The 27694-nt window shown below is 42.9% G+C and overlaps 1 protein-coding gene across 3 annotated transcripts in view; it reads left to right on the top strand.

Moving 5' to 3' along the window:
- Nucleotides 1-7602: 7602 nt before the first annotated feature.
- Nucleotides 7603-27694, top strand: part of COP1 (COP1 E3 ubiquitin ligase) — a 128297-nt gene continuing 108205 nt past the window's right edge. The window contains exons 1-6 of one of the 3 annotated variants that reach the window (XM_085232297.1): nucleotides 7603-8149; nucleotides 14233-14292; nucleotides 15884-15981; nucleotides 17255-17331; nucleotides 20182-20301; nucleotides 21819-21887. In XM_085232297.1, coding sequence (XP_085088423.1) covers nucleotides 7806-8149; nucleotides 14233-14292; nucleotides 15884-15981; nucleotides 17255-17331; nucleotides 20182-20301; nucleotides 21819-21887 — 768 coding nt within the window. In that variant the 5' untranslated portion in view covers nucleotides 7603-7805. The remainder of the gene's footprint in view (nucleotides 8150-14232; nucleotides 14293-15883; nucleotides 15982-17254; nucleotides 17332-20181; nucleotides 20302-21818; nucleotides 21888-27694) is intronic. The other 2 variants (XM_085232296.1, XM_085232295.1) reach the window with 2 other exon arrangements.

Here is a 27694-nt window from a genome sequence, read left to right as displayed (position 1 = left end):
TCAGTTTCACAAAGCTTCCTGCTGCCTGCACATCCCTGTTTGCAGGCATACGTTCCTGTGTTGCCCTCCACGGTCACTGGCAAGGCAGGACAAAAGCCCTGGAGGAAGAGGACTCAGCACAGTGACCTGCTTCCCTGTTTCATATGGCACTTCCCATGCCATCTCCAAGAGGCTGGATCCTCTTGGTTTCACCAGCAATAGGGAATAGCACAACAGCAGGGCCCAACTTTTGCTGTAGTTGAAAACGGTCCCTCTTTGCCTTTTCCTCAAGGGATGGTTTCATCCTTGTCTGGTGGTTTTGGGTGCATTTGGAGCCTATCTCTGCTCTTTCCCCTCCATGTTCTCTGCTCTGAGGGCTGAGCTTGGGGTGGGCGGCTGCGTATTGCCATAATGCAGAGCATGTTTGCAAAGTGGAGTGAATCATTTTTGCCTATGGGTTTAATCGTCAAACGCTGCCTCTCTCCCCGCTCTCAAGTAGATGACAACTTTCTCTAATTTAATCATTAGTCCTAATTATTCGATCCATCTCTCCTATTAATAACACGCAGTCAGCAGATTGACAGTAAACAGCTCCGTGCAATTATTTTGCTGGGCGAAGTTGGAATCGCGAGCCGTGCCAGGTATTTCAGCTAGGGCAGATTGCATGGTGCATCTCCGCCTGCCGACCGCGCGGATCTGAAAGCCTAGAACTGCATTTCTGGTGTGAATGCCCCTGTTTGCAAAATGAACGCGTGCCAAAAAGCTGCTGGTTCCCAGACTCAAAGGCATTTGTGTGAATATCTGTGAAAAGGGAATACAAAGAAGGACCGAAGCAGATATATTTTAAATAGCTCAATAAATCATCAGCCTTGAGTTTTCAGGAGGCGGCTTTCTTTGGGCTCACCACATGCCCACATGCAAAGTTACAGTGGGAATTTGCCACCTGAAGCTAAGAGTGACTTATGGCAAGGGCACATGAGAAGTGCCCGATATTTAATTAGCGTGATGTTAATCAGCTACATTGTATTCTGTTCTTTCAGCCACAACAAGATCCCCTTTAGCAGCACGTGAAACCCTCTGCCTTTCTTTCTCAGCGCTCCTAGGATCACAGGATCGTGGAACAATTTGGGCAAGGACATCACCAAGCCACCAGCACATTCCTTATGGCTAAACAGCTTTGAGTCCACTCGTGAGGCTGCAGACTTATATTTCACATCTAGCAGGAGCAAACAGGGATCTCCCTTACGCATATACATACCTAAATTTAAAGCCACCGGGACATTCACCAAAAGAGGCCTTGATGTTCTGGCTCCCAACAAAAACCCCTGCGAGGGAAATCGCATCAACTTTTGATGGGGAGCGCTCATTCCCTGGTTTTGAATTCACCCGAGATGCAGAGTTTATTCAATTATTGGCCATCTAGAGAACAAAATGTGGCTCCAATCCAAATACCAAATGGGCAGGGGAGATGATGACAGCCAGGTTAACCCTTTGCTCACCGTCCAGCTGGAAGGCAGGGTAGCACCAAGCTGTCCCACAGGCATGCACCACGCACCGCCAAGGTTTGAGCTATTGGCTCAGAGGTGGAAAAAGCTCAGTATGATGTGGTACCCAACAGAAGGATGCTCTATACACAAGCCTCCTTTTGTAAGGGGACCCCATGGAGCACAAAGGGCCTTCTGTCCTCAGGGGAGACCCACGGCTGGAAAACAACAAAGAGAGACACCGGGAAAGCGTCTGGTTCATTATTCCCCTCTGAAAAGCTCTCCAGCGACAGCTTTTTGAAGGAAGAGCTAGGGCAAGGAGGGGGTGTGAATTAAGGCTGAGATGTATTGGCAGAGGCAAGCAGGGGGAACGCAGCGGTGGGGCTGGCGAGATGCAAGCCCTCGCCAAATGCCCCAGGAGGGTCTCAGATGGGGCTGGCAGAGGGACCACGTGCCAGGCTGCGGCTGTAGCTCAAAGCCTTTCTTCTTGTGCCACAACCTGAAGGGCTCAGGAGCACTGCCCTCGTGGAGGATGCCTTCACATGAGATGATCAAACACAGGGAATGGAGAATATTCCCCCAAACTTGCTTGGCATTTCGGGTCTGTTCCCGGTCACCCAAAGTCACTGCACATCCCCAAAGCAGGTTTGCCAGGACTGTGCAGCCACACTGACAGTCCAGGGGAGCAGCCCCTCTCAGCACTGCCTTTTTCCATCCCAAAGCCCATCATGAGGCGTCAATAGAATCTCTACCAGAGGAGGAGAGGCTGGAGAAGGTTCCTGAGAACCATTCCTGTATTAAATTTGGAGCTGCAGAAGCCTTGCAGCATCCTCCTCACCGTTTGCTGCTGGTAATCTTGCAGAGCAGGATTTGCTCTCAGGGGAACAGGGAGAGAAATCTTTGCAGGGATGGGTTCGCCTTCCCAGCCTCCTGCAGGACAGGCAAGGATCGGTTCTGCTTGCCTTTGCCATTACCCAGCAGCAGGAGCCTGGCAGCAGGCAGTACCGGCTCTCGCTTGGGCTGAGCTTGCCCTCTGATGGCAAACCCCGGTAGTGAGAACAAGACGGCTCTGCAAAGCCCATTCTCTGCCCAGCTCCAATGCTGCTCAAACATTTCAGGGCTTTGCTGCCATGCAGGCACCCTCAGCTTCTGGGCTGAAGCATGTCCGGAGAAGAACGACCTAGGGATGGAAAAAGCCCACATTAGGGGGAGAAGCCCAGAGCTGAGATTAAATACATCTCCTGGGCAGAGGATGCATGGCTGAGGTCCAGAGGCAGCGAGGACTGCTAGGTGCTGGATTCTGTGCATTGTCCTAACTTCCAGTCTGGATATCACAGAATCACAGAATGGCTTGGATTGGAAAAGACCTTAAAGGCCATCAAATTCCAACCGCTGCTGTGGGCAGGGCTGCCTCCCAACAGCACAGGCTGCCCCCATCCAACCTGGCCTTGAGAGCCTCAAGGGGTGGAGCACCCACAGCTTCTCTGGGCAGCCAGTGCCAATATCACATTGTATTTCTCTGGCCACAAGTGCAAGGAGGGGTGAGAGCAGTGACAATGTGATGTCTGTTTTAATTATGAAAAATCCACATTGTACCTGGCCCGTGAGCCACAAGGCAGCATCACAGTGATCCATCCTGGTGAGCTGATGCGGGGGAGCAGAGCCTGCAAAGCAATGGGCAGAAGGCAAGAGAGGTGCTCAGCCATCAGGGAAATGTGTACGTGGATCTTCAGACATACAAAGGGACCTGAAGACAGGGCAACTTTGCTTTGCTAGCTGCAGAGCCCTCTGAAGACTTCTCCCCAGCTAATGAACAGAAACATCATTTTGTTTCTGGCTTCAAGGAGGAGATGCAGCAGGCACTGCCTTGGTTGGTTTGGGCAATGAAGAATAGGCACTGCCTTGCACAGGCTTGGTTTGGGTTGGATTAAGCTTATAAACTACACCAGTGTCAATTCTGTTTCATGGGAAAGAAATCAAACCGGACAGAAACGCCAAGCTTACCTTTATCAAAATGATTCGTACAGTTGCTCAAGCAATGAATTTGGTCAAGGTGTACTTAGGCATGGTGTATTAATGGAGAGTCGGAGCGAAAGCAGGGGCTGAATTGGGCTGGATTTGGAGTTTATGGCTGAGATTACTCTTACTTACGTGTGATGGATAAGGAAGCCCCGTGTCATGCAGGGACCTGCAGCATCCTGGGACAGATCCAGGGTTGCATAAATCCAGGCTAGGGTCAAATCCGTGAGAAAGAGAAACCTGCACTCCTCCTGCTGATGCCAGGCAGTGGGCAGAGGGTTTCATCCATTGCCACAAAGCTCACCCTTCGAATTCAAAGACTCACAGCAAAGGTTTGAGCCATAAGGTAACCTTTCCTCTACCCCTGGGTAAGTGCATTAAATGTGGTGTTCAGCAGTAAGATATGTTTTTCACCTGTTTGTTTCCCCTTGTAGAAGAGGTTTCATTATACCAAGCAGCAAAATAGGTTCTTCTGCTTGGGTAGGTCAGAACGAAGTGAGACCCTCCTTTCAACCTCATGTGAGTTCAGTCAAACTAAATGCTGTTTCAGAAGACCCAAATGATGCACTTAGCAGCACAGAGATCACACAACCCCAGATAATTTTGGTCTTTTTTTTTCACTTTAAGGGATAAGAGATGTTTAAACACAGCAGTAAATGTTAATATTTTATTTTGCTGATTCTTCATCTCTGAAAATGAAAATGCTTGAACCACTTTTGCTCAAAATCTCTACACTAGCTTGGAGTTATGTTGTAGCTAATGCACAAAATTTCCTCTGGGAGAGGCAAAGGTGTTGCTATTAAGCACTGAAATTCTTTTTTTTTTTTTTTTAATAGCACTGTATAATGTTAACTATACCAGAGGTCAGTGAGCATCCTCTCTCCCAGCAATACTTGCTATTGCACCGTTAAACTAGAAAAATAAATTAAAAAGGAAAAAAAAAACAAAAACAACAGTGCTGCCCAGCTGCCATGCCCTGCAGATCCCCACATCTCTGCATCTGATTTCAGGAATTAAAGTTTGGAGATGTGTGTCTTCCCTTTAAGCAGAGGAAGGAGCGTGTCTAATGGGTAGGAACAGGGTCTCCCAGATAGCCGTGCTGCAGGTTTGCTTTAGGAGAAGTTGCTGACAGCCTAATTTTCAGATTTATGGAGCATTAAAGTTCCCATTGACTCTGTAACCAGGTGATGAATCTGTCTGTGCTTCATTTTTCTCAGCTAGAAAATGAGAAGAAATGGCATTTCTGTCACTGGCTAGCTGGGAGGTTAATGCAATGATTATTAATAAGGCTCTCTAATGACCTCTGGAGCAGCAATTCCCCACTAGGGGCAGCTCCTAGCAGGGGCTGCCTCACTGCTGAGCAGACCAACAGGCAAAGAAGCAGAAGTAATTTTCCTAATGGGTCACAATCAGCAGTGGAGCCCAGGACAGGACTGTGGCTTCCTCGTACCCCTGGCCCATGTCGCTGTGCACGGAAGGAGATGAGGTCTCCCTGGGGTTCTGCAGCCGTGCTGACAGCAGGCATCACAGCTTCCAGTTGCACAGGTAAATGGAGCTGAAGGCATAAAAGGCAGAAACTTATAATGAGCAGGATTTATGTATCCAGAAGAGCAGAACCTATGCTGCTATTCAGGCTCACTCATCTACAGACACTACTTGTCTGCTCCTTCCTTTAGTGTCAGGTTCCTGCCTCATCCAACACATGGCTGTGCAGGACATGGCCAGTGATTATCTTCAGAGGGTGGAGAATACTGTAAAAGGAGAGCAGCTTCCTACAGTTTTCCAAAATTTATGTGACAAGACAAGGGAGAACAGTTTTAAACTAAAAGAGGGAAGATTTTGATTAGATGTCAGGGGGAAATCTTTCACTGAGAGGCTGCCCAGAGCTGTGGGTGCCCCATCCCTGGAGGTGTTCAAAGCCAGGTTGGATGGAGCCCTGGGCAACCTGTTCTAGTGACTGACTTAGCTGTGGCAACCAGGGAGTTGGAATTAGATTATCTTTGAGGTCCCTTCCAACTCAAGCCATTCTAAGATTCTGTGATGAACTTCAAAACCATGTTCTTTATCTTGGTACAACGCACAAGTATCTCTAAGTAGTAGCATCTAATTTCCCCTAGGCTGCATGCATTGATTTTGGAACTGGTAATGCAAGGTAACCCAGGGAAAGAAAGGTCTCTGGTGGTTAGCAGAAGCCATAGGCTGCTCAGTGTTCATCAGGGAAGCATAGAGAATGTCTTTGCTGCCAGAGCCTCCAGGAACTCATAATGATTTCCTGAAGCTCAGTGTCGTAGAATTGGCCTTCAGGCACTGCAGGTGCCAGTGCTCAGCTCCAGCCTGCAGACATAGACTGTGTTGTGAAAGACAGTTACACCAAGGGAAAACAGCTCACCTCCAACAGCTTTCTCCTGTGCCATGTTTTCCTCCCTGGGGCACAGCCACCAACAGTATCAAGAACTGCATGGCTTTTCAATGACCAGTCAGTATTTTGGAATGCAAGAAGCATACAGACATACTATTGCCTTTATTATTGCTTGCTACAACTTTGTTTTTTCCCTGAGTAACATAATAGTCCACTGCAGACACTCATCCCTGTAGCTTCTGATTGCTCTGGAAGACAAGGAAGTGTTGCTTTCCTTTCTTTTAGCAAGAGGAAACATAATGCACACAGACATCAACAGCCAGGCTCAAAGAAAGACATTTTATCGCTCCTCTTTGGCTTCCACTGAAATTCATGGGGGCTGGTGTGTCTCGGTGTCTTTGTGGAGTTAGTCCTTACACTTGCCAGCCAGAAGGCAACTTATACTAGTAGGGTGCAGAATCTTTGGCTCAAAACAAAACAAGACCCCTCAAAATCCCCCAAAAAGGAAACTTCAATAGCAGCAACAAAGAGTTAACTCATGAGAGTGACTGTAATGGCAGATGTCAGCTTGTAAAGGTGAGACTGCTGACCCAGATTGCGAAGAGAAGCGGCTTTGACTTCTCAGGCTCAGGATTGTCAGTCAGTTGACTGACTGAAATCAGTTTCGATTATTGTTTTGTTTTTGTTTTTGTTTTAGTTTTTGATTTAACCAACATTAGCAGTAAATACGAAGGCAAATGCCTGACTGTATTCTAGAGGTCAGCAACAGGGCTCCACAGCTGTCCTTGCACATCAGGATTCCTGGAGCATAATCAGAGCTGCGTTTGCATTCCTTCTGGGAGATGCAGGATCAGGCCATCCATGGCACACACCAGATAGCTGACCAACACTGCCTACCCACAGCTACCACTTTCTCCCAGACCAGTTTTACCAGCTATCATACTGGTTTTGCAGCCCACTGAAGGTACACTTTACTGCCTGCGCTGGGAGGAGTGCTGCAGAACTCAGCTCTATGGGCATTTCCCCATACCTGGTAATGGGATTACCAACCCCGGGGAATGCCCTAGAGTTTCACCAGGTGCTTCGAAATCTCTTTAACCCTAGAGAGCTGATGGCAGGCAATACAATTAGTCAATGCAAAGCAGGCTATGTGATTCTGTAGGCTGTTTGAAAGGAAGCAACTAGTTGTTTTTTTTTACAATACAAGCAGTGAAGCAGCGGCACAGGCTGCCCAAAGAGCTGGTGGTTCCCCATCGCTGCAGACACCAAGGTCTGGCTGGATGGGCTGTGAGCACTGATGGAGCTGTGGGTGTCCCTGCTCTCTGCAGGCAATGGGAAAGGACGGCCTTTAAGGTCCAACTCAGGCTGTTCTATGATCCTACACTCAGGAGCAGACAGTTGTTGTTTGATGAAGCCCTCTGCACGGCTCACAACACCCTAAGTCCAGGGAAAAAGTGTCTTTGGGGCCAGGGGCTCCTGGCAGGGCAATCAGCACATCCCTGGGGGCTGCCGCGCGTACTGATGGCCAGGACTGAAGGGGGAGGCAGAAGGAGAAGCCAAGAGACCCCTGGCACACTGAGGCTGCGCTCCCTACGCGTGCTTACAGAGGGATTTCTGAAACTCTGCTCGAAAGCTCGGCCCGTTTGGGAGCCTCTCAGTACCCCGAGGACCCTCACAAAGACACCCCCGAACACACCGGCCGTACGGCGGCCGCCCCGGGCCTCGCTCCACCGCCCCGCCCTGAGGGGAGGAGCCCCGCCGCCGGCTGCGCATGCGCGGCGACGGTGTCCGCCTGTCAATAAAGATTGAACAAGCGCCGGGCCGGGGGCGCGCGGGCGGGCGCGTTTTGTTGGCTTTTTTTTTTTTTTTCTTCCTCTTCGAACAAACTTTATTGTTCCGGCGGCGCCGCGCGCACGCGATGCGCTGAGGCCGCCGCGCTCGGCCCCGCTCCGCCCGGCCTCGGCATGTCGGGCAGCCGCCCGCCGCCGCACCCCGCCGCCCCGGCCTCCTCCTCCTCCTCCTCTTCTTCTTCTTCCTCCTCCTCTGCGGCCATGGCGCCCGGCTCGTCCTCTTCGGGCGGCGCGGCGGCGCGGCCCGTGCTGGTGGCGGCCGCCGTGTCGGGCTCCGGCGCGGCGGCGGCGGCGGCGGGTGCGGGGCTGGCCCGGCTGGCGGCGGCGGCGCGGCCCGGCGGCGGCGGCTCGTCTGGTGGCGGCGGAGCGGGAGGAGGGGGCAGGAAGAGGCCGCTGCTCACCCCGCTCTGCAACGGGCTGCTCAACTCCTACGAGGACAAGAGCAACGACTTCGTGTGGTGAGTGCGGGGATGGAGGGGGAGCGAGGCCTCCCGAGGCGGCCGTCGGCCCTTCCTGCGGTCTCTCCTGCTCTCATAGAGGGCTCCCGCCGTTCCGTTCCCACTCCTCAGCTGGAGGATCCCGCAGCCGGTCCCGTGGCTCGGTTGCTTACTCCTTTGCTGACTGCGCAGGGGCTGTAAGGAGTTTCAGAAATCTCTCTGTTAGGGGCCTGGAGCATCTCCCTGGTGATGGAAAGCTGAGCTCGTGACTGTATATCCGTGCGACTTGGACTTTTGGGATCTTTTGGTGCTGCCCAGAGACAGAATGAGGGACGGTGGGCACGGGTTGCAAGATAGGGAGTTTCGTACTAAAGTGAGGTAGAAGTTCCTTGGGGATCTGGTCAATCTGTATAAATATCTGAGGTGTGTTCTGCACCAGAGTCTTTTCAGTGCTGTGTGGTGACAGGACAAGAGGAAACGGCCGCAAACTGGAGCAGAGGAAGTTCCACACAAATGTGAGTAAGGACTTCTCCACGGTAAGGGTGACAGAGCACTGGAACGGGCTGCTCAGGGAGGTTGTGGAGTCTCCTGTGGAGACACGCATCCTGTGGGTCTTTAGTACCTGTGCAACCTGGGTAAGGGAGCCTGCTTTGGCAGGGGGTTGGACTAGACTGTCTCTGGAGTTCCCTTCCAGCCCCTACAGTCCTGTATTTCCATACTGTGCAGGTGGCAGAGCAGTGGAACAGAGAGGTGGTGGAGTTCCCTTCTCTGAGGATATTTAAGGCCACTTGAGCACTGTTATCTATTGTAGGGGACCTGCTTTAGCAGAAGTCCCTTCCAACCAACCCCTATGATCCTATGTCCCCTTGGCCATCGCTTTTATTATTTTTGGATCACTGTAAATCCAGCAAAACTGGTGTGGGCCTTCCTCTGTTAATTGGAGGTAAGTGTTTGTGTCAGTCCAGCACCTAAATCCAGATGAGTAGGGAACTTCATCAATGATGAGAAACATTTTCTTCCTTAATCCTCTACATATATCGTCCTTCTAATGTTCAGAACTTTTGCAGTGATGAGAAAAGCTTTCTTCCTTGAACCTCCCCACATGTCATCCTTCTGATGTTCAGCCAGGGCTGCTGCTTGTAGCTGAAAATACCCACCCAGCAGATGTGGAAGACCAAGGCCCAGTGCTGTGTCTGCAGTGGGAGCTGGTGGTAATTCTCACTTTAAAGACTGTTTGCTGGAAATGGGTTTCAAATCTTCAAACATCAGGAGGAGGTTTGGTGTTTATGGCTAGATGGATGTACTAAAACGTGAGAACAGAAAGGTAGGGTGAGTGCTCTCAGCTGATGGTGAAAAGAGACTGGAAACAAGCGTGAACTGTAGGAAAGTCATCAGCTGGAAGTACAAGAACAAAAGAAGTGGACTACAGCTGCCAAGGTGGTCCTGTCTGACTGCTGACTTACAGGGGAGGATTAGATGTTTGTGTCTGCAGGACGTGTGTCATAGCAAAGCCCCATGGGACTTGATCCTAAAGTGGTCTGTCAGAGTAGACGGGAAGTATTCTTGTTACTTAAGTGAAGCTGCTGTGAAGTTGGTGGCAGGAAAAACAGCAACTACTACTTGCTAGTAGTAGAAATAATTTTTGGTCATTACCTGTTGCTGTAGGTTTGTTCTGTAGTGGAGTTGGGGTGAGCAGACAGCTGCAATTGGCTGGTGTGCTCTGTCTGAACAGTGGGCCAAGTGAAGTGGGTTTAAAGGCACTTGTTTGGGGAAATAGCTGCTTTGCTACTTCTTTCTGGTTACAGTAAGTGATGTGATGGTGAATGCCCTTGCATATTCATTATGATCTGATCTGCAGCCATCACTTCCCATCCCTGTCCAGTCAGTTTATGCTTTGTTGTCATAGGAGTAAGGTTGCTGAGAGCAAGGGACGTCAAGTCGTTACCGTTATGCTTGTAGGACAGTTTGAATACTTTGAGTCCTTTTAAAAAGCAGAGTTTCACACTGCTATTTTTTTTTTCCCTGCAGGTAAGTGCTGCAAGGAGAGTGTAATTAATTGTTTTCTCCTCATTCAGGAATACTGTTGGCTGAATAAGTGAGAAGGGGAAAAAAAAAAAAATCAGCTGAGCAGTAATCAGGGCAAAATGCTTTTACTGCCCTTTTGCACGTTAAAGGAAAGCCACACTAGGCCTACTTAACTATAGGTCAGAAGCTTTAAGAGCAAATAATAATTATAGTGACTTACCTGGGTTCTTCACTGCCATGTATGTCAGTGGGCTGTAGCACCTGCTATTAACAATAGGTTTGAATTATAGCACTCATCTTTTTTTATTTTTTTTGAAGTAGCAGTACAGTTATGCAATACAGAAGTGAAAACTCAACTGACAACTTTGAGTAACATCCAACAAGACAGGTGTCTGTGCAGGTTTGAAGAATTGGTTTAAACAAGCTTTGGCTATCTTAGTCTGAGAAGAGGGAGCTTCAATATGCAGCTTTTCCAAGGATGTTTTCAAGACTGCCAGATGCAGGGGTCATTCAGTGATCTTCCTGCATATGGATTGTGAGTTACTGATAGATGCAGCTGAAGATTTGGCAGCAGATCCTGCCTATACCAAACTGAAGCTGGAAGAAGGGCCTTCAGGTACATGATTCACCTGAACTTCTTTGTGAAAATCCTGTTGGTAGCATAAGTGTGCACAGCCTCTCTGTCTTCCAAAAATGTGCTCTCAGAAATGTCAGGTTGAGGCTTTAATGCAAATGCTGGCACACGCTGCTAGTCTGAGTTGTGAAATCTTGAGCTCGGGGGTTTGCAAATAGGTGCTGTTTGTAGTACTTTTCAGCTTCTGCCTGGAAATGCATTACGCCAGACCAGGAAAGCACATATGTGTGACTTATGAGACAACTTTATGGTGATAGGGGGAACTTCTTGTTCCTTTTGGTGTAGGATGTAGAATTTAAAGACAGACTTTGTATTGCTTGCATAGCTGAGCCTCTTTCCAGTTGCCTCAGGAGTGTCTGAAAGGGAATCCTCTAATTGGAGGATTTCCTCCTCTGTAGCAGTGTAATTGCCTTTGGTTTTCCCAGGCCTTACCTTAACCCTCCCAATTAATGGTTGACTAAAACTTTCTAAAACCAGTTGTTTTGCTTCCCAAACTGGAGGGGAGGGGGACAGTCTGAACTACAGGCTCTGACTTTTCAGTGGCTGCTTCATTTCAGTGTTTGTTTGAGCTCTGACATAAATAAGAGCATGTGGAGAAGAGTATATTGCATACAGAGGTACGCCCAGCTAACTTGGGCGTGGGAAGCTCTGCTTGCTACCTTTAAAGGTAGACTTGTAGGTCTTTAAAACCAGTTCTTTCTTTAGATGTTTCCATGTTAATGATGACATATGTAAGCATTGTTGTTTGTATTCTTGTGATCTGCTCTTACATTTGAGCTTTGTATCGAGCAGATACTTGATGGCAATGATCTTTGTTGTTTACTCAGAGCTTGACCATTCAGAGCTTGTAGCCAGTGCTGCTCTCTTAGATCCCAGAAGAATGGAATAGGAGGGAGAAACTTTAGCAGGTCTGCTTTGCTGTGGAACAGAAGGAAATGTGAAATGTGCTTGAGTTTTATAATGACTGCTTCAACCAGATGCACAGATAAGCCTTCGTGGTTTAGAAAGTGTAGGGCAGGTAATTGTTTAGTCAATAAGGTATCTGGATTTGGTAAAGAGCAGTGAAACTGGTGGCTTGCTGGAGTCATCTGCACCTTTTTTACGTGACTCTGCTTCTTGAGTCCATCAAACAGCGAATGGGAGCTGTTTAGGAGCCTTGGTTTCACCATGCCCTGTGCTTCAGTGAGTGCTGCAAGCTGTAGTGAGACTCAAGTTCCTGTCTCATGCCTCTCTTTCTTAACTTTCCCTCCGTTAGGCTAACGTACAACAACTGGTGCACAGCAACTTCTATGGGTTACAGCCAGCTTGGCTGTGATAAGTATCGAAGACATCAATCTTGTTTTCCTTTGTAAGTCATTGAGTATCTGGGTTGAGAAATGGTTCGGAATGGAAACTTTAGGCTCTGTTGAGAATGACACTGGAGCCAAGTGGCTATTTTTGCAGGCTCTGTTTGCTTTTTCTCAGCTGTTTTAGCTCTGTCACTTCTCCAGTCAAACTGGTATGAAGAAGAAGAAGTTGGGAAACAATGGTCTTGGATAATTGTCGTGTCAGGAGGGTATAATCTTTCTTTAGCTTTAATTTGTGATGTCTTGCTGCAGACAGATGAGCCTTGCAGCTTTGTTGTTTCCTGCACTTTTGCTAGGAGTGTACCAGAGAAAACACATCTGATGCTGCAGGAAACAGCAATTTTTAGCCCGTCTTCAAATAATGCTATGTTATATGGCTTGGCTGGAGGGCAGCAAGGTAATGAAACTCTTCATCACCAGTGGGGAGAGACCAGCCTCAGAGACCTTCCTCCTTCCTCTCTGTAACCACAGGTTTTTAACTCTCTATTCTGTTAGCTAGCCCTTAAGGGATACTTGATTTTTATTTTTTCCCTCTTGTTCATACATCCTTGTTGGCCAAGTTAGCTGAGAACTTATTCTAACTAAAAAGTTAGAATAGTTAGCCTTGAAACTAAGTTGCTCCTGTTTTAGAAACAAGTGACCTTAATGCCTCATGTTGGTGCAAGGTGGGACAACCAATTCACAGTAAAGGATCTGCTGGGGCACAAGAGGAGCAGGTGCCTGTTAGTTACTTCAGTGGCTTCTTTTCAGGACCAGCAATGATGCAAAGAATAATGTTCTGCTTTGCTCACGGTTAAGTTGTGTTCGTGTAGCAGATTTTCTGGGGTGTTTAAGACCACCTAGTTTGTGTAACAGGTTGAACAAACTTAGAGGCATCCATCCTTCCCAGTTTGGTCACTTTGAGGGGGATTTAGTTTGCAGTGGCCGTGGCTTCCACTCTCTATGGGTTTAAAAGATATTTTAAGAGATGCTGCTTCTCCTTTTAATTGCTCAGTGGGTCCTAGACATTAGTATCCTCTGAAAAGAGTGGTGGGATGTGGGGAATAACTCCTGTGATATCTGTTTCAGGCCCTAGAGGAGAAATTGTGGTGAAATAGAGCCTGCTTAGCTAGGCACTGCCTGTTTGGTCTGACATCAAATGCTTTCATCTTAAATTCAGAAAAGATCTGTGCAAACAGCAAAGGCTGTTAGCAGGTTTTATGGTTTTTTGTGGTTTTTTTTTTTTTTTTTTTTTTTTTTTTTTTTTTTTTTTAGCCACTTGTCAAGGAGGCTGATATCCTGTATTACCATCTCAGTAGATCCCTTCACCTCCTGCCTGCCCCGGGCTCTGTGGAGCACTGCCTGGCTGCATGTCTTGCTCTGAGTTCTGTGCTTGTGTTGGTTGAGAAATAGTTCTGGAAAGAGCTAAAGCTTTGGTGTCCAGCTGTATTCTCCTGTTTTCCTAATTTGGGTTCCCATGTCCTCTATTCTGTTTTCTCCTGTGACTTTGGACGCTGCTGGTCTGTTGGTTCCCAGTTGTTGCATCAGACCTTCAGGCTGTTGGTTCCTACTTGTTGCAGTATGTAACTTCAGGTGTCCTTCTGCTCTGCCTGCTGTCTGGTGTGCCCTGCAGGGCACAGCCCTCACTGGCACCTGTGCCTCAAGTTTATTACAGCTGATTCTCATGCCATCACTACTGAGTCATTTCTTTTAATTGTGCCTAGCTATTGGCTGGAAAAAAAAAAAAAACACAGAAGAAAAAACTGATCTTGGTGTCACCTAGACATAACTTATGTTAAAAATAGTCCAAGGTCAGCTTGAATTGGTCAGGAGGTTCTTTGCTTGTCATTGGTGCTCTGGCTTTGAGTGGTTTACAACTGTTGAAAGCTTCAAGGGTGAGCACGTACCTGGTTTCCAGTTGTAGCAAACTGCAGTATTGCTCAGAGTTCAAAGAACTGTTGATTGCCCTTTTGATCTTTATACTGTCTAGTTGCTGTTGCACTTTTTTTTTTCTGTTCTTTTCTATTTTACAAACATAAAAGATTACACGTGTTTGCCTGGCTGCTTCAGATTGATAGCACTTTAGAAAAACATAACTGTTTTTTTTTTTTTTTTTCCAGTCCTATCTGCTTTGATATGATTGAAGAAGCCTACATGACAAAATGTGGACACAGCTTCTGGTAAGATCTTTGTATTGCACAGATCATCCATCCTGTATGGTGCTTGAGACCTAACACTGCTGTGGATCACTTTCCTTGTGAGTTGTTCCTTCTGCTTTCTGGCCTTACATTGAAGACAATGAAATCAAGTTTTAAGAGGTGGTTACCACCAGTTAGACTAAAATAAAGAAGTCTCCTCGGTACTTAAAATGAAGCTCAGTGCTAACCGTATTTCTGTGTAAAGAAAAAAATGGTCGTAAACTGTTGGTAGCACTCCATGTCCAGGGTCAGGGCTGTTTCTGCTGGAAACGAAAAGTTTTTTTTCTGTTGCCATCGAAAGCAGTGGGTGTTGCTGTTATCAAGGTCATGAGAGCCATTGTTGGTGTTGGCAGGCCCTCTTTGCTTTTGAGCGAGACCTCACACAATTTGAAGAGGGCCTCCACATTATCTATTGCAATTCTGTTAAACTTAAGAGAGAGGGTATGATTCAGGCTTGCTTCTATATTCACTCCTTTATATTTTTCTTTTTGCAAAATGCTTACTAGGAAACTGTTATATCAGATTGGCTTGAGGTTCGTGTATTTTTCAGTATGTTATCTCTGGCTTTCACAAGGAGCAAATCTTCTTTGGAGAAGGACAAGAACCCTCCAGGTGCAGGTGTGGAGTTACCTGCTTCCCTGGCTTCAGCTAAGAGTTGGGATAAGTGTTGACCCGTGAGGTTTTAATGTCTGGTGTGTACTACACTCTTACAGTGCATATTAAATAGAAAAATAGTCTTCTACTTTTTACTAGTAGTATTTTAGGAGCATAAAACAATCACCTTGAGCAACAGATTCAGTTAACTTTCAGGGTGTGTTTTGTCCTGCCTACAGGTCAGATAACACTTGATTTTGTGCTTTGTACGTAATGCTTCATTATAGATCACTGGCGTTTTTTTAAGATGTCCAAGATGAAAGGCATGAAAGTACCATTATTTAGGTACAACAGAGCAATGATGTGTCATGGGGTGTTTATTTCTTCAGTTAACTTGAAGCTAGGTAGGGTGTGAGCTTCTTTAGCTCCGTGCTGAAGTGCATCTTGTTAGTCCATCCCTCAAATAGCTGACTAGTTTATCACAGTGCCTTTGGAGTGCCTTGTATTAAGAACAGCCATTGGGAGATTGGGGGGAAAAATGTGAGACTCTTTTAGAGGTCTGTGCACTATTATCTGAATGTGCAGTACCTTTCAATATCACTTGCAAAGTATTTGGCTGATGTAAAAGAAGTTGCTTCTGAATAATGCAGCCCATCTACCTGTGGAAGAGGAGCATGAATTCAAGATGCAAGCATGACTGAAGTACCCACACTTTTTTTCAATTCTTATTGAAATAAATGAGTGAAGTTCTTAAACACAATTTTGTAATCCTTGCCAAGAATTCCAGGTTTTGCTGTAGCCTGCCCTTAGTCAATATTGGAATGCCTTGGCTCCACTGTAGCATTTTGGCAATGCAGCTGTTAACTAGCCATCCAAAGGAAGTACACGTTATCTAAGGTTTATACTATTTCCTTTGTGCTTGTGTACCTTTTTATTTTCTGTTTATTCACTTGTATTTTCTTTTTTTTTTTTTTAATAGCTACAAATGTATTCACCAGAGCTTGGAAGATAACAACAGATGTCCCAAATGTAATTATGTTGTGGACAACATAGATCATCTTTATCCCAATTTCTTAGGTGAGCTCTAGGTTTGTTTGTGTAAGTAACATCTTAGTTGTGATGGGAGATATGTACTTGTAAATTCATCCTATAAATAACCCACATGCAGAGATTGAAAATGAAATCCAAGCATCAGCCCTTTGACCAGCTGTGTTTTAAAATAAATAAATACAAGTGGCTAGTAGTATAAATTGTTAATACTCCACTGCCTCCAGCAGTTCTGTATGCTAAGTTATGGCAGCAAGGCTGTGACTTGCTTTTTATAGCATGCAAACAACAGCAAGGTGATGATGTTCTATGGTGAGTAGAGATTTCAAACTCTATAATTACTTCTGATTTCTTGTGCTGTCATTTGTTTAATAACCAAGAACTTGCACTGTTTCTGAAGTACAGATGCTGATGTGGGGAGGCTGAATGGTGCTACTTTGACTGCCACAGTGTGGCTCATGTGATGCATCTTTGTGTCTAAATTATATACAGAAAATATTTGTACATGTGCACAGTGCTAATTAATTGCTGCAGAAACAAAGAAGGAGAATAGTTAAATACTGTGTTACAGGGAGAAAAGATCCAAGTGAAACATGTTGGAGTATGAAATACCAAAATAGAACAAATCTTGATTTCATAGCTGGGGTATCCATTCAGTAATAGCCTCTGAGCCAGAGTAGCCAGCACATGGTTCAGAAACAGGCACCCTGACTTACCCAAACATGCAGTGCTGAAGGTGGTGCTAAGACAAGTCGTGGAGGATATGTTAGGCTGAAGCACTGTTTCTGTACACTTACAGTTAAGGGGTCTGTATTGGGAGAAAAAGAGGTGTGTGTATGGGAAGGGGTGAGCTTACTTCTATCTCTTTACACTACTGGTGTGAAATAAAATATCTTAAGCAATGAACATAGTGATATAAAGGAGAAAGTTTGGCTGCACTTGTTCTTGGCCTGTAGTAAATCTGTTGATGTTTTGTCTCCTTCAAACTCTTCTGTTATGTGTTATTTAGTTCCAAGACAGATACACTGGTGCTTAGAAAAATGAACTGGAGCAATTTTGTTAATGTGTAGGCATTGTATTTGCTGATGACTTCTTATTTATCTTTATACCCTTTGCAGAAATTTGTCCAGATAGTAAACTGATTAGAGAAAAATGTCTGCAACTTCATACTGTTTTAGTTGTTAGTGAACTGTCTGTGTAATTGAAAATAAGAATTGGGATGGATTTTCTCATATTTTATTTGAGCTCTTAAATCTCTCTTCTGATACTTGTTTTTTTTTTTGTTGGTTTTTTTTTCTTTCAGTCAATGAACTTATTCTTAAACAAAAACAGAGATCTGAGGAGAAAAGATTCAAACTGGACCATTCAGTGAGTAGCACCGTATGTTCAACCTTTCTTACTTTATATTTATTTAAATATTCTGTACAATGATTGTCATTATGTGGCTTAATTTATTAGAGATTATATTGTCGAGCTGGTGTTTTAATATGCTTTGTGAGGGAATAACACCAATACCAGTGGCACTGTATCTCCACAGCCTTGTTAACTCCAGTTCTTCCTGCCAGCATTCATACAGGTGAAGCAGGTTGTTAGTTACTTAGCATAACTGAATGTCCTGCAGTGAACTGAGTATAACCTGAGAAATAAGTGTGAAAGCACACTTATTTAAGGTAACCATCTTTATTCAGTGCTGGAAATTACGGCTGCATTAAGACTAATAAGTAATAGGAGCTTGTCTGATCATGTGTGAGAGGTTAGGTTCTGAAGAGAAATTGAAGGAAGGATAATACTAACCACAAGAGGGAGAAAGATGTGTTTGGAGTACTGCTGTACTGGCTCTGATCCCAGATACAACTGCCTGGTTCTCTTCTAGACTTCGTTCATGTTGTGGAATCAGAGTGCAATTTAGGCTGTGTTCTCTAGAGGAAATCCCTCTGCTGTAGCAGTGGATGCTTTTGTATATTTCGGAACAGTATATGATATTAATCAGAAAACTTGCATAGTATTTGTCTTAGTTCTTCAGGTTTCCTTCCTTGGCTTCCGTAACTCCTAAATAAGGATGCAAAGTAAATATGTTTTGTTCACTTAAAATAAGTAAATAAATAAATGAAATCTCTATTGAGGCCTTCTTAATTTAGGGGTTACATTGTAGAAAACAATGCTTCCGGAAGCTGTGTGCTTCAGAAAAGAGTTTGCTTTCAAGATTCATTGGCTTACTTACCACCCACTTTCTACTGAAGATAAAACAGAAGGGATTTAATACCTGGCTTTAAAATTCGTGCAGCTAACCTGAAGGAATGTGCAGTAGCTTTTTTGGAAATCAATTCTGCTTTCTCACAGTGCACCATTAAAACTATACTTTTGGATGCCTCTATGTTAGATAACTGTCAGTAAGTGGAAAATCTACCATGACCTTACTCCAAAAACACTATTATCTGTTTTTGCCAGCAAACAAAAATACTACGTCTTCTAAAACAAGAAGCCTTGATGCTGCACGTGCCACTTAATGTGCCTGTTCTCTTAACATCAAATGTAATAAAAGAAGTTGAGACATGTTACAGCAAACGAATCCTGCGCTGAGCGCCGTTTCTTGGCAGTGGATTTGTCTCATTAATTGAAGAAACCACATTAAGGGATCTCTGAAACTTTCTGAATCATTTAGTAGAATTCATTAAGTAATAGCAGCAGTACATAAAGATTGTTTCCTGGTCCCTTCAGTGATGGCTAAGGCAAGATTCATATTGCATGTAGCATTAACAAATCTACAGCATTCTTCTCCATACTGAAAGTGCAGTTCTAGAATCTGATATCTGCAGAGACGAGTCCTTCTTTCTCTGTACATCTCATTTTACTCAAATACCTCAACCTGACCTAATGAGCTTGACAAGCCTTTGAACAGTGTTCCAATTACTTTCCATTTCTGGAAATAATTTCTTTCCAGATTGATAATTTTCAGGTTAATATTTTGTCTTTTATTACTGTTCCTTCAAAATATTAAATAAATAAAAATCTTCAACAGTTCAGCAAGTTCACTGTTAACTTCTCTTTTTCATGAATCTGATGCTTGTTCTTTCTTTCCATTCTTAGAAGAGTAAAAGTACACCCTGAAATTTATTCTAGGTTGTATTATTGAAAATTTCTCTATTAACATATTGACTTGATTTGAAGTGATACATATATTTTTTTTCTAGTTGTTCCAGATTGAAATTGAGATTTTTTTGTCTGTGCTGTTCCCACAGGTTTTAAGTGTTGTGTAAAAAGGAATAATGTTCTATATGGATGTTACATTATTTGTCTTAATGTAGCCAATACAAATACTCTATAGCTTCTTAGAAAACGTCTGCTTTAGATTGGAAGGCATTTATAGTTCTTGCAAACCTAAATATCTTGATTTAGTGTCATAGCTTTTGAGGACAAGGTTTTTGATCCAGCTTTAGGTTTTAGGAGGCCCAAAGACCTTTCAGCTGCGTCCTGAGTCTTCCTAATGTAAAGCTATGCTAGTGTTAACCTATAATTCAGTCTTTTCTCTTCTGAAAGATACTTTTTTTTGCCTAACTTTACTGAGAATAAGAAGGGCAAACAACCTTCAGGGAAGGAAGTCTGGGGTGTATGGTAGTGTGCTTGTTCTCCAAGGAGTTCTTTTTAGCTCTAACAAGTCGGATGAAAAGATCAGCCTGCTGAGCTCCATCTCCTTTCCTGCTCTTCTGTTTCCCACGAAAATACACTTAAGAGGAATAGTGTGGGCAGGGGGGGCCATAAAAGAAATGGGCTGATGCTACTTTCTTCCATTTGAATTTAGCATAAAGGCTTTACGTATTCCTTGGTTAAAAAAATTAAAAGGTATTGCCACTTAACAATATTTCAGGTGGATATAATTCAACTGAGTTTCCATAAACATGCGTTCTTTTCCTCCCCATAGAAATATGTTCTCAAAAACTAGGGCACAAATCAAATAAAACTGTGGCTGTGTAATAATCTTTTCCTAGCAGTAGCTGTGTTCTCATAAAGCACGGATTCTCAAAATATCTTCCAAACGAGATAAGCAGTTACACAGCAGTGGGACAGAAGAGCTATTTCCTGCACTTGTGGGAGAGTTGGGGATTTTGATTTCCAAAGACTGCTTTGAAATTTTTTACAAAGGGATGAAATGGTGCAGTTCTGATGCTTGTTGCTGGATATAGCCCTGAATTTCTTGAACCTTCTGTCCAATGTCTCTCATTTTCTTTCTAGAATGGCCACAGGTGGCAGATAATTCAAGATTTGTTGGGAACTGATCAAGACAATCTTGACTTGGCTAATGTCAACCTGATGCTGGAACTGCTGGTGCAAAAGAAGAAGCAATTAGAAGCAGTAAGTGTTTGATTTTTTTTTGTGCCTTTTATATATTAAGACAGTTTGAAGATCTGTGCAGAGTGAAGCTAGCTGTTCCTATGATTGATCAGTGATGTTATTGGTTTGGGATAGTTAGATATTTAGCCATTCTATGGCATTGGTCTCAGATGACCATTTTCGGTTATAAGAGCTAGATCTTCTAAAATAAACTGGATTACAAACTTTGGATAAGAGAAGTTCGAGTAAGATTGAAATGGTGAGGAAGAAGTTGTACTGGAAATTGTGTATCTTATTCCTGTAGAACCTATATTTACTCAGTCTGTGCCTCTGATAGTGGGGGAGTAACACAAATATTTATTTGAGCAAGATTATATCCCTCTTTGGGGTATGAGGGTGAAGTTTTGTACGTAACTCTTCCACTGTCATTTGGTGATGAGGGTGGGAGTATAGTTTCTAGCTTCAAAGTAAAACTTCTTTGTTCTCAAGCCTGTTTGTCACTTGGGTCAAATGTGAAACAAAGAAACATGATTGAGCTTATAAGTACTTATGAGCAGGAAAATCTTGTAAGGGTACTTAACTTTCAAAAAACAAAGTAAAAAGCCATCCTTTTACACTTGAAGAATGCCTGACTGCATTTTTTTTGCGTTTACTTGCTTTACTTTTTAATTACAGTCACAGGAGTAGGGAGAGAATAAGAAAATTGCAAGGGAGAAAATTATTTCCTTGTATCCTAATGTCCTTACGTTTTCTGTCCCCTCTGCCCTTAATGGGTTGTGTGTGTTGACGTCATGAAATTTTTTGACTGAATGTTCACAGTCTTTCAGTGACAAATGTTTCTGCAGACTGTGAAAATAAACTTCAGAATACTGGAATGCAACTATAGGACTATATTCTGAAGTGTTTTTTATTCCCTCTTGAGGTCCTCCTTCTCTTCTCTGTAAGTTTTTAGCAAATTTGGGTGTAATTATTAAGCCGAAGTTTGATGGAGATAACTTATTCTGGAAAGGCTAGAAATATGTTTTAGTTTCATCAATGACTTTGTCTTCCATTCAGGAAAAATCTTCAGCAGCCATCATGTCTTTTTACATAATCCCAAGTGTTCGTTTTGGGAGATGTTTTTCATAGAAGTATTTCATACTTCAGTGTGCTATTTGCAGAAGTGAATGCTAACGATCTTCCAGGATAGACAAGTGTGCAGAGAATGTGCATTCCAAAAGCAATTTCAGGTGTAGCAAAAGGGAAAAAAAAAAAAGAAACACTTTTTTTTTAGTAAGCCTTCAGAAATACACAAACAAGAACTGTTACAAGGGTTTCTTCTTTCATGTTAAAACTTGTCAAGAACCAAACAAAATCTTTAAAACCTGTGAGGCAAGTAAAACTACTGTTCTTATAAACTGCCTTAATAATCCGTTTTCTTGTCCTCATCTCTGAATGAAAGCTGTTTCTTTGCTAAGTGAAAATATGAATGTGCTGTGTATGAATGCTTGTTTCTCGTACTGTGAAAGAGTTGCACACCCTTATTTATTATTTTACAGGAGTCCCATGCTGCCCAGCTGCAGATTCTTATGGAATTTCTCAAAGTTGCCAGAAGAAACAAACGAGAGGTAATGTGCTTTGTTTTTATTCAGTGTGTGAGGTGGTGTCTGCTGCTTTCTGTCACTTCATTTCTATTTAAGTGATGTGAAAGTCTGGCATTATCTCAGCAAATAAAGCAAGGCGTATTTGGGGAAGTCCTCATGCAGAGGACAAACAATTTTCCTTGCAATCTAATATATTTACCATGTGACAGCTTCGGGTTTTTTTTTTTTTTGCCTTTTTGTCTCATGCTGATGTGAATTTAATGTAGAATTTTTATCTTCAAGTTGTTTTGTCATAAAGTTATTTCCCTTCCTCCAACATGCTTCACCCAGCTCTTCAAGGTTTGTTTTTTCTGTGATGGAAAAATTGTAAGACTGAGAAGGAGTGAAATTGTGGTCTGTCTTAATTTGATAGTATCAAATGCCATGACTAATGCTGTGTCAAAAAAGAATGAATAGTCTGTGCTCTTTTCTTAGTTGTCTCAAAATGAATGTCTCAAGGAATGAAAGATGTTTCCATATCATGCATTGTCTTTCATGGTTTGGAACTTGTTGCTTACTGTCGTGCAATAGTATACACTCTGGTAGCAGAAATTTCCCAGAAACCTATAGAAATGATGGTGAAAACCACAAAAGAATGAGCTTTCTAGAAAGTGCTGGTTTTTTGTTTTTTTTTTTTGTTGTTGTTGTTGAAAGAAAAATGTGAGACCCAGCAGTGTGTCTGCAGCTTATTGCAAACTTGAATCACGTAAAGGTGATGCACGTGAGCAACCTTGGTCAGAATGGCATGATTTGTTTACACAAAACTTCCTAAAGGAAGTTATCCTAATAGACATCCACAGCCTTCTGATGAGAACCACCAACAGGGGTAACAGGAAAAAGGGGAAGGAAAAAAAAAAAAAGGGGGGATGGGATTGGGGAGGAAAACTGAGTACGAATGCTTGTGTGGAGTTTGAGACTTGCTAAGCTAGGTACAGCACAATATTGCAGATCAGGATACCTGAGCTTCAAAGCAAAACATATGCTAGAGGATATCTAGGGTATCTTATACTAGAGGTATCAATGAAGTTGTCCACTTATTTGGTTTAATATGAAGCTATTTGTCTGAGCCTTCAAGGTTAAGAAAGAAATACATATTCCTGTCTTTTTATCTTGTTTAAACAGCGGAGACTTGAGCGCTGCTTGAAACTGCTAAGACATCTTTAAGCTTTCATTTTTTTAATAGTTATTCTGTAGATTGAGGAGTGCTGTATGCCTGCTATCATTTTTTTCATATAATATTTAGGATTATGCAGATAACGTCACAAATTTGACCCGTCTTTACAGCAGAACTAATGTGGGCTCTGGCTACTGTCCAACTGCACTCAGTAAGTACCTTCTGTGAAGATACGGTGCAGCTTTGAGGGACTGAGAGATTGCCCAAGTTTCACAGTAACTCTGTTGGTCTGGGAGGCTGATGCAGAGCTTGGCTGGGGTGTTCTTTACTTGAGAAATCCTGGGATGGCTCAGCTATGCAATGTTTAGGTCAGTGCCATGGAAAAAACTACTCTGCTTTGCACTACTGCAGCTGAAGGAGTTAAAACAACTCTCCCAGAAGGATTTGCTATTAGTGCCTGCTTTAGTTTACGTTTGGGTGGAATGCATAACTTCTGTGTTTTCTTTTTATTTTTTAGCGTGTGCAGTGTTCCTCTACTGGCAATAATATCCAGCACCTGGGAAACCTTTCCCATATCATCTGTGTTTGCCCTTAGCTTCAGTTGTAATGGACATCACTTCTTAAGGCTAGGAACGGGGCCTTGGGAGCATCCTGAAGCCTGCTGGGACAGAGGATCTATTTCAGGTCCTTTCTGTCCCTGCTTACGTTTTCCCTCTGTTGCCAAGACTACTTCTGATGTTATTTCTTATCAACCCCCCCCTTTTGTGTTCTAACATCAAATGCAGGCTGTCACATCTCAAAAGACATTTGTGCAAGCCTGTCAGTTCTGAGCTTGCTGTAGTGGTTAGCATCTGGCCTTGCCATTCATCTTTTTGGAAATGAAGCCTTGTCAGACTTGCACTTGCAATCTTTCTTTTCACCTGATAAGGAAGATAAGAAACAATGGATAGAAGTGTGGAAAACACAAATTAGTCAGTAGGAAGGTTTTAAAAAAACTGTTTTCATCATTCAAGACTCCAGTTCTACCAACAGGCTAAATTATTCCAGTTGGTTCTTTATAGTCATCCCAATATCTTTCCCATAGTCAGCAGTGTTTGTTACAAATACTCCATTCTGTTTACCAAATGATTTCTTCCAGAGGAGCTGCTGTTTGGGGAAGGATGTGGTCTGTGCCTATGATGATGATGCATCCAAGTATTAACCTGCATGCAGATGTCTGCAGAAACACTGAAGTATTAATTTGGAAGAGGGATCCAAATGACTATCTTAATAAAGCAGTAAAGCACAGGAAAAGTTATTGGATCTTTTAACAAATTTTAAGTTTCTTTTGATGCTTTAATAGGTGACTTTAAGAAATAAAGATGGAACTCAACATGCAAAGACTCTGGAATGTTTAACATATTTGACAGAGCTGTGAGTCATGTAAGCAGGCTTTATTTTTGTGGGGAGAGTCTGAAGGAACACTACTCTTTTTGTTTTTACTAATTCAAACCTGGTTCCAGTACAGATGACTGCAGAGTGAGTAATTGCAACTTCACTCAGTAAGTTACAGCTTCTTTTGTGTATGATTGAGTATCTGTTTCAAATTTTTGTTTTAAATCTTCAAAGAAATACAAAATTGCCTGGTAACTTTGTTTCCTAGTGTGCCTCTTTGAATATTATTTATTGCATGATTTTATTAACAGCTTTTATTAATTACAGACTGCAATTTCTTCGGGACTGTCAATTTTGTTAGTTAATGCAGATCTTGCCCTGGAGTTAGTGTACTTGTATAATATTTCATTACAACATGTTCAGAGCATATAATTTACCACCTGTAACTCTGCTTGTTTCACTCAAAAGTTTTTTCCTCCTGCCTTCATGAAATGGTGATGACTTCACTTATTAAAGGGGGAGTTACATCTAGAAGAAAACTCTACAGACTCATACTTAAGAATTCAGAATATTGCTGTAGTCAAGTCTTCTGACAAATGCTTCTTTCTTGCACTTTCATCATTTCTCCAGAAGATAAATGTGAAGTTCAGTACCTGCAGAAGTTTCCATTAGAAATTCTGTTTTGATGTGTTCATAACTTTCCAAAACATTGATCTTTCAAGCTGAAATTTACTGCATGTATTTTGCACAAAGGTATTTGCAAGTTCTTTTTTTTTTTTTTTAAAGGTTGTTTTGTTTTCTTTTTGACCTGTGGCAATATGGCTAAAAAAAAATCCTTGGTAATACTAGCAGGAGAAAAAAGAATCTGACTTGGGAAAAGATTGAAAACAAATGGCTGAAGCCTGAAAATATTTTCTAAACAAAATAACGGGTAGTTTTATAGTGAATGGGTGTATTGATCATCCACAATAGCTGGTTTTCTCAAAGACAAACTTAGCATTGCCTTTCCATATGAGTGCAGAGTTAATTGGATGCACGCTTCCCTTTTTTTTCCATCTATCGAGCTCTTCTATTAAAATCAAAGGTCCAAGGAGTCTAGAAGGTCAAGTTTAATAATGAAAAGCTTGACTTTGTGTTTTATTACTGTTTTCAAGGGAAACCAAATACATCAACCTGTGACTCTTATAAAATTACAAATTTGATGCTATTACCTTAGCTGTGTTGCATAAATACTTTATTCAAGTTTAACTTTGTTTATTTTTAAATGATTGTTTGTTCACTTTGAACATTTTACTGCTGGTATCAGCTCTCTTGCTACCAAAACTCTACTCTGCTCAGTTATCAGTTTAAGGAGACTTAACCAATTACTTTGTCGTGGTTTGAACGCTACTACATGAAGCTAGGTACCACCATATCTATGAATCTGAGTATTTTGTGTGTATATGTACTTTGTCCTAAAGCACTTTTAGCACAGCTATTTGATGGGCAGTCTGCTAAATGTTTCTGTGAAGTAGCACATTTACGCAAGGTGGAGTTGAACAACTGCTGTCACAAATCAAGTTGTACAGGTGATATCATCTAGGTGCTTCTCTTGGCAGCTGTCACTACTTTATATTTATATTTTTTTTATTTCTAATAAGGTCACATTAAGTCTCTCCTGTTTACCAAACAAGACCTTTTCAGTGTCAGCCAGTGCAAGGGAGCTGTCTTCATCTCTTCAACATCACGTGGCAGCGGAGTAATCCTGAACTGTTCTCAGGTTGTCTGTGTTGAATGCTTGCTCAGCATTTCAGAATCATTGTCACCCTTTTCAGCCTCAGATACGCATCTATCCAACCGTCTCCACGTACTCCATCCTGTGAGCATGTTAAATACTAAAAATAAGAGGAGTTATTAGTTATTGTGGGATAATTGCAGGGAATTATAAGCATGAATTCTCCAGGGATGTCATTAGCTTGTGTTAATCACTTCACCTGTCAGATCTTATTGTTCTGTGCATACACACATGGATGAACTAATGAATAAGCAAGAGGAGGTGACAGAACTAGAAATCAGTCATGCTCTTATGTTGTCATATAGTCTTGATTACATTCCAGGGCTCCTGAGGTAAATTTATAGCTATAGTACTCTTTCCTGTGCGTTGCACTTAAATAACTGGTATTTTAAATCTATTTGCATTTCTAAGCTGCTCAATTAGACATGTGAGCTCTGACTGTAGTGATAAGCCAAGGATGCAGTTGGGGTATGAGCAGACAGCTAGGGATTATCATAGAAATCTCAGTGTGTAATAGCTGACTGTTGTTCCTTAATGAGCTGGGGGAGATTTCCCTAAAGAAAGGAAGGTGCAACCTAATGCTGGGAGTTAAGTGGCCTTGTACACAAATTTATTAAACTGACTCCATCTCAATTTTTTAAACAGTTTTGTTCCCTGCCTTGGTGATCTTCCTCTTGTGGTGGACTTCTACCCGAGTGTGTCAGCAAGCGGTCAAAGCATCATCTCTGCAACCTGAACTGAAGGATTTATTTTAAGAGGGCTTGGGAGAAATTACAAGTGTGAAACATACTTGGTTAGCCAGCCTTCCCCCCTCCTCCTGCCTGCAGGAATTTTGTGTTAATCAGAATGTAGCCTTCAAACCATTGTTAGCTCTTCCCCTGCTAAGAGGAAGTATTTGCCATTTGGAGGAACTATTGACCACAGGGAAGAAATATATCATTAAGACAGGTCTCATGGGTGGCCTGCTCATATGTCTAAAAGGCTTGTATCCCACAATTAACCAATGAAAATAATGTGCAAAGACTTGTACAAAGATAAAAAGAATGCTCCAAAAGAAACCTTGTACTGTTTTCCGCTCATGCAAAGACTTCATCAGTAAAGTTGTCAACAAATGGAAGTTGATGTCAAAACTTGTGGCTTAAAGGCCTAAAATCTCTTTCAACTCTGAAGATCACTTCCTTACCTACTTGATCTATGTAGCAGGCTTTATGTAATAATGGGAGGAAAACACTGAGGCATATGGGACTTCCAGCTGATTTCTAGGGAAAGCTGATCTGAGCTGTATTTGAGATATTGAGTTTTATGGGAAGAAACTTATCTTGCTGGATATCTGAGGTTCAGCTATTGCTATACTGAGTTCATATTCAAATTTGCTAGTGGACTAGGTGATAGAAGGACAAGATGTAGGCAAGAGGATGTTGTGTGGAGAGTTTTTGTCTTTATTGTATACAGAGTGATGCATGCGTGAAGCTTTTGGATCAGAGTGTTGTAGGAGTGTAGCTGACACACAGTAGCTTGTTTCCAAAAGTG

This window comes from Meleagris gallopavo, chromosome 10 (genome assembly GCF_905368555.1).
Source record: "Meleagris gallopavo chromosome 10, MGAL_WU_HG_1.1, whole genome shotgun sequence".
Classification (NCBI taxonomy): Eukaryota; Metazoa; Chordata; class Aves; order Galliformes; family Phasianidae; genus Meleagris; species Meleagris gallopavo.
This window is presented reverse-complemented; position numbering and strand designations above follow the sequence as displayed.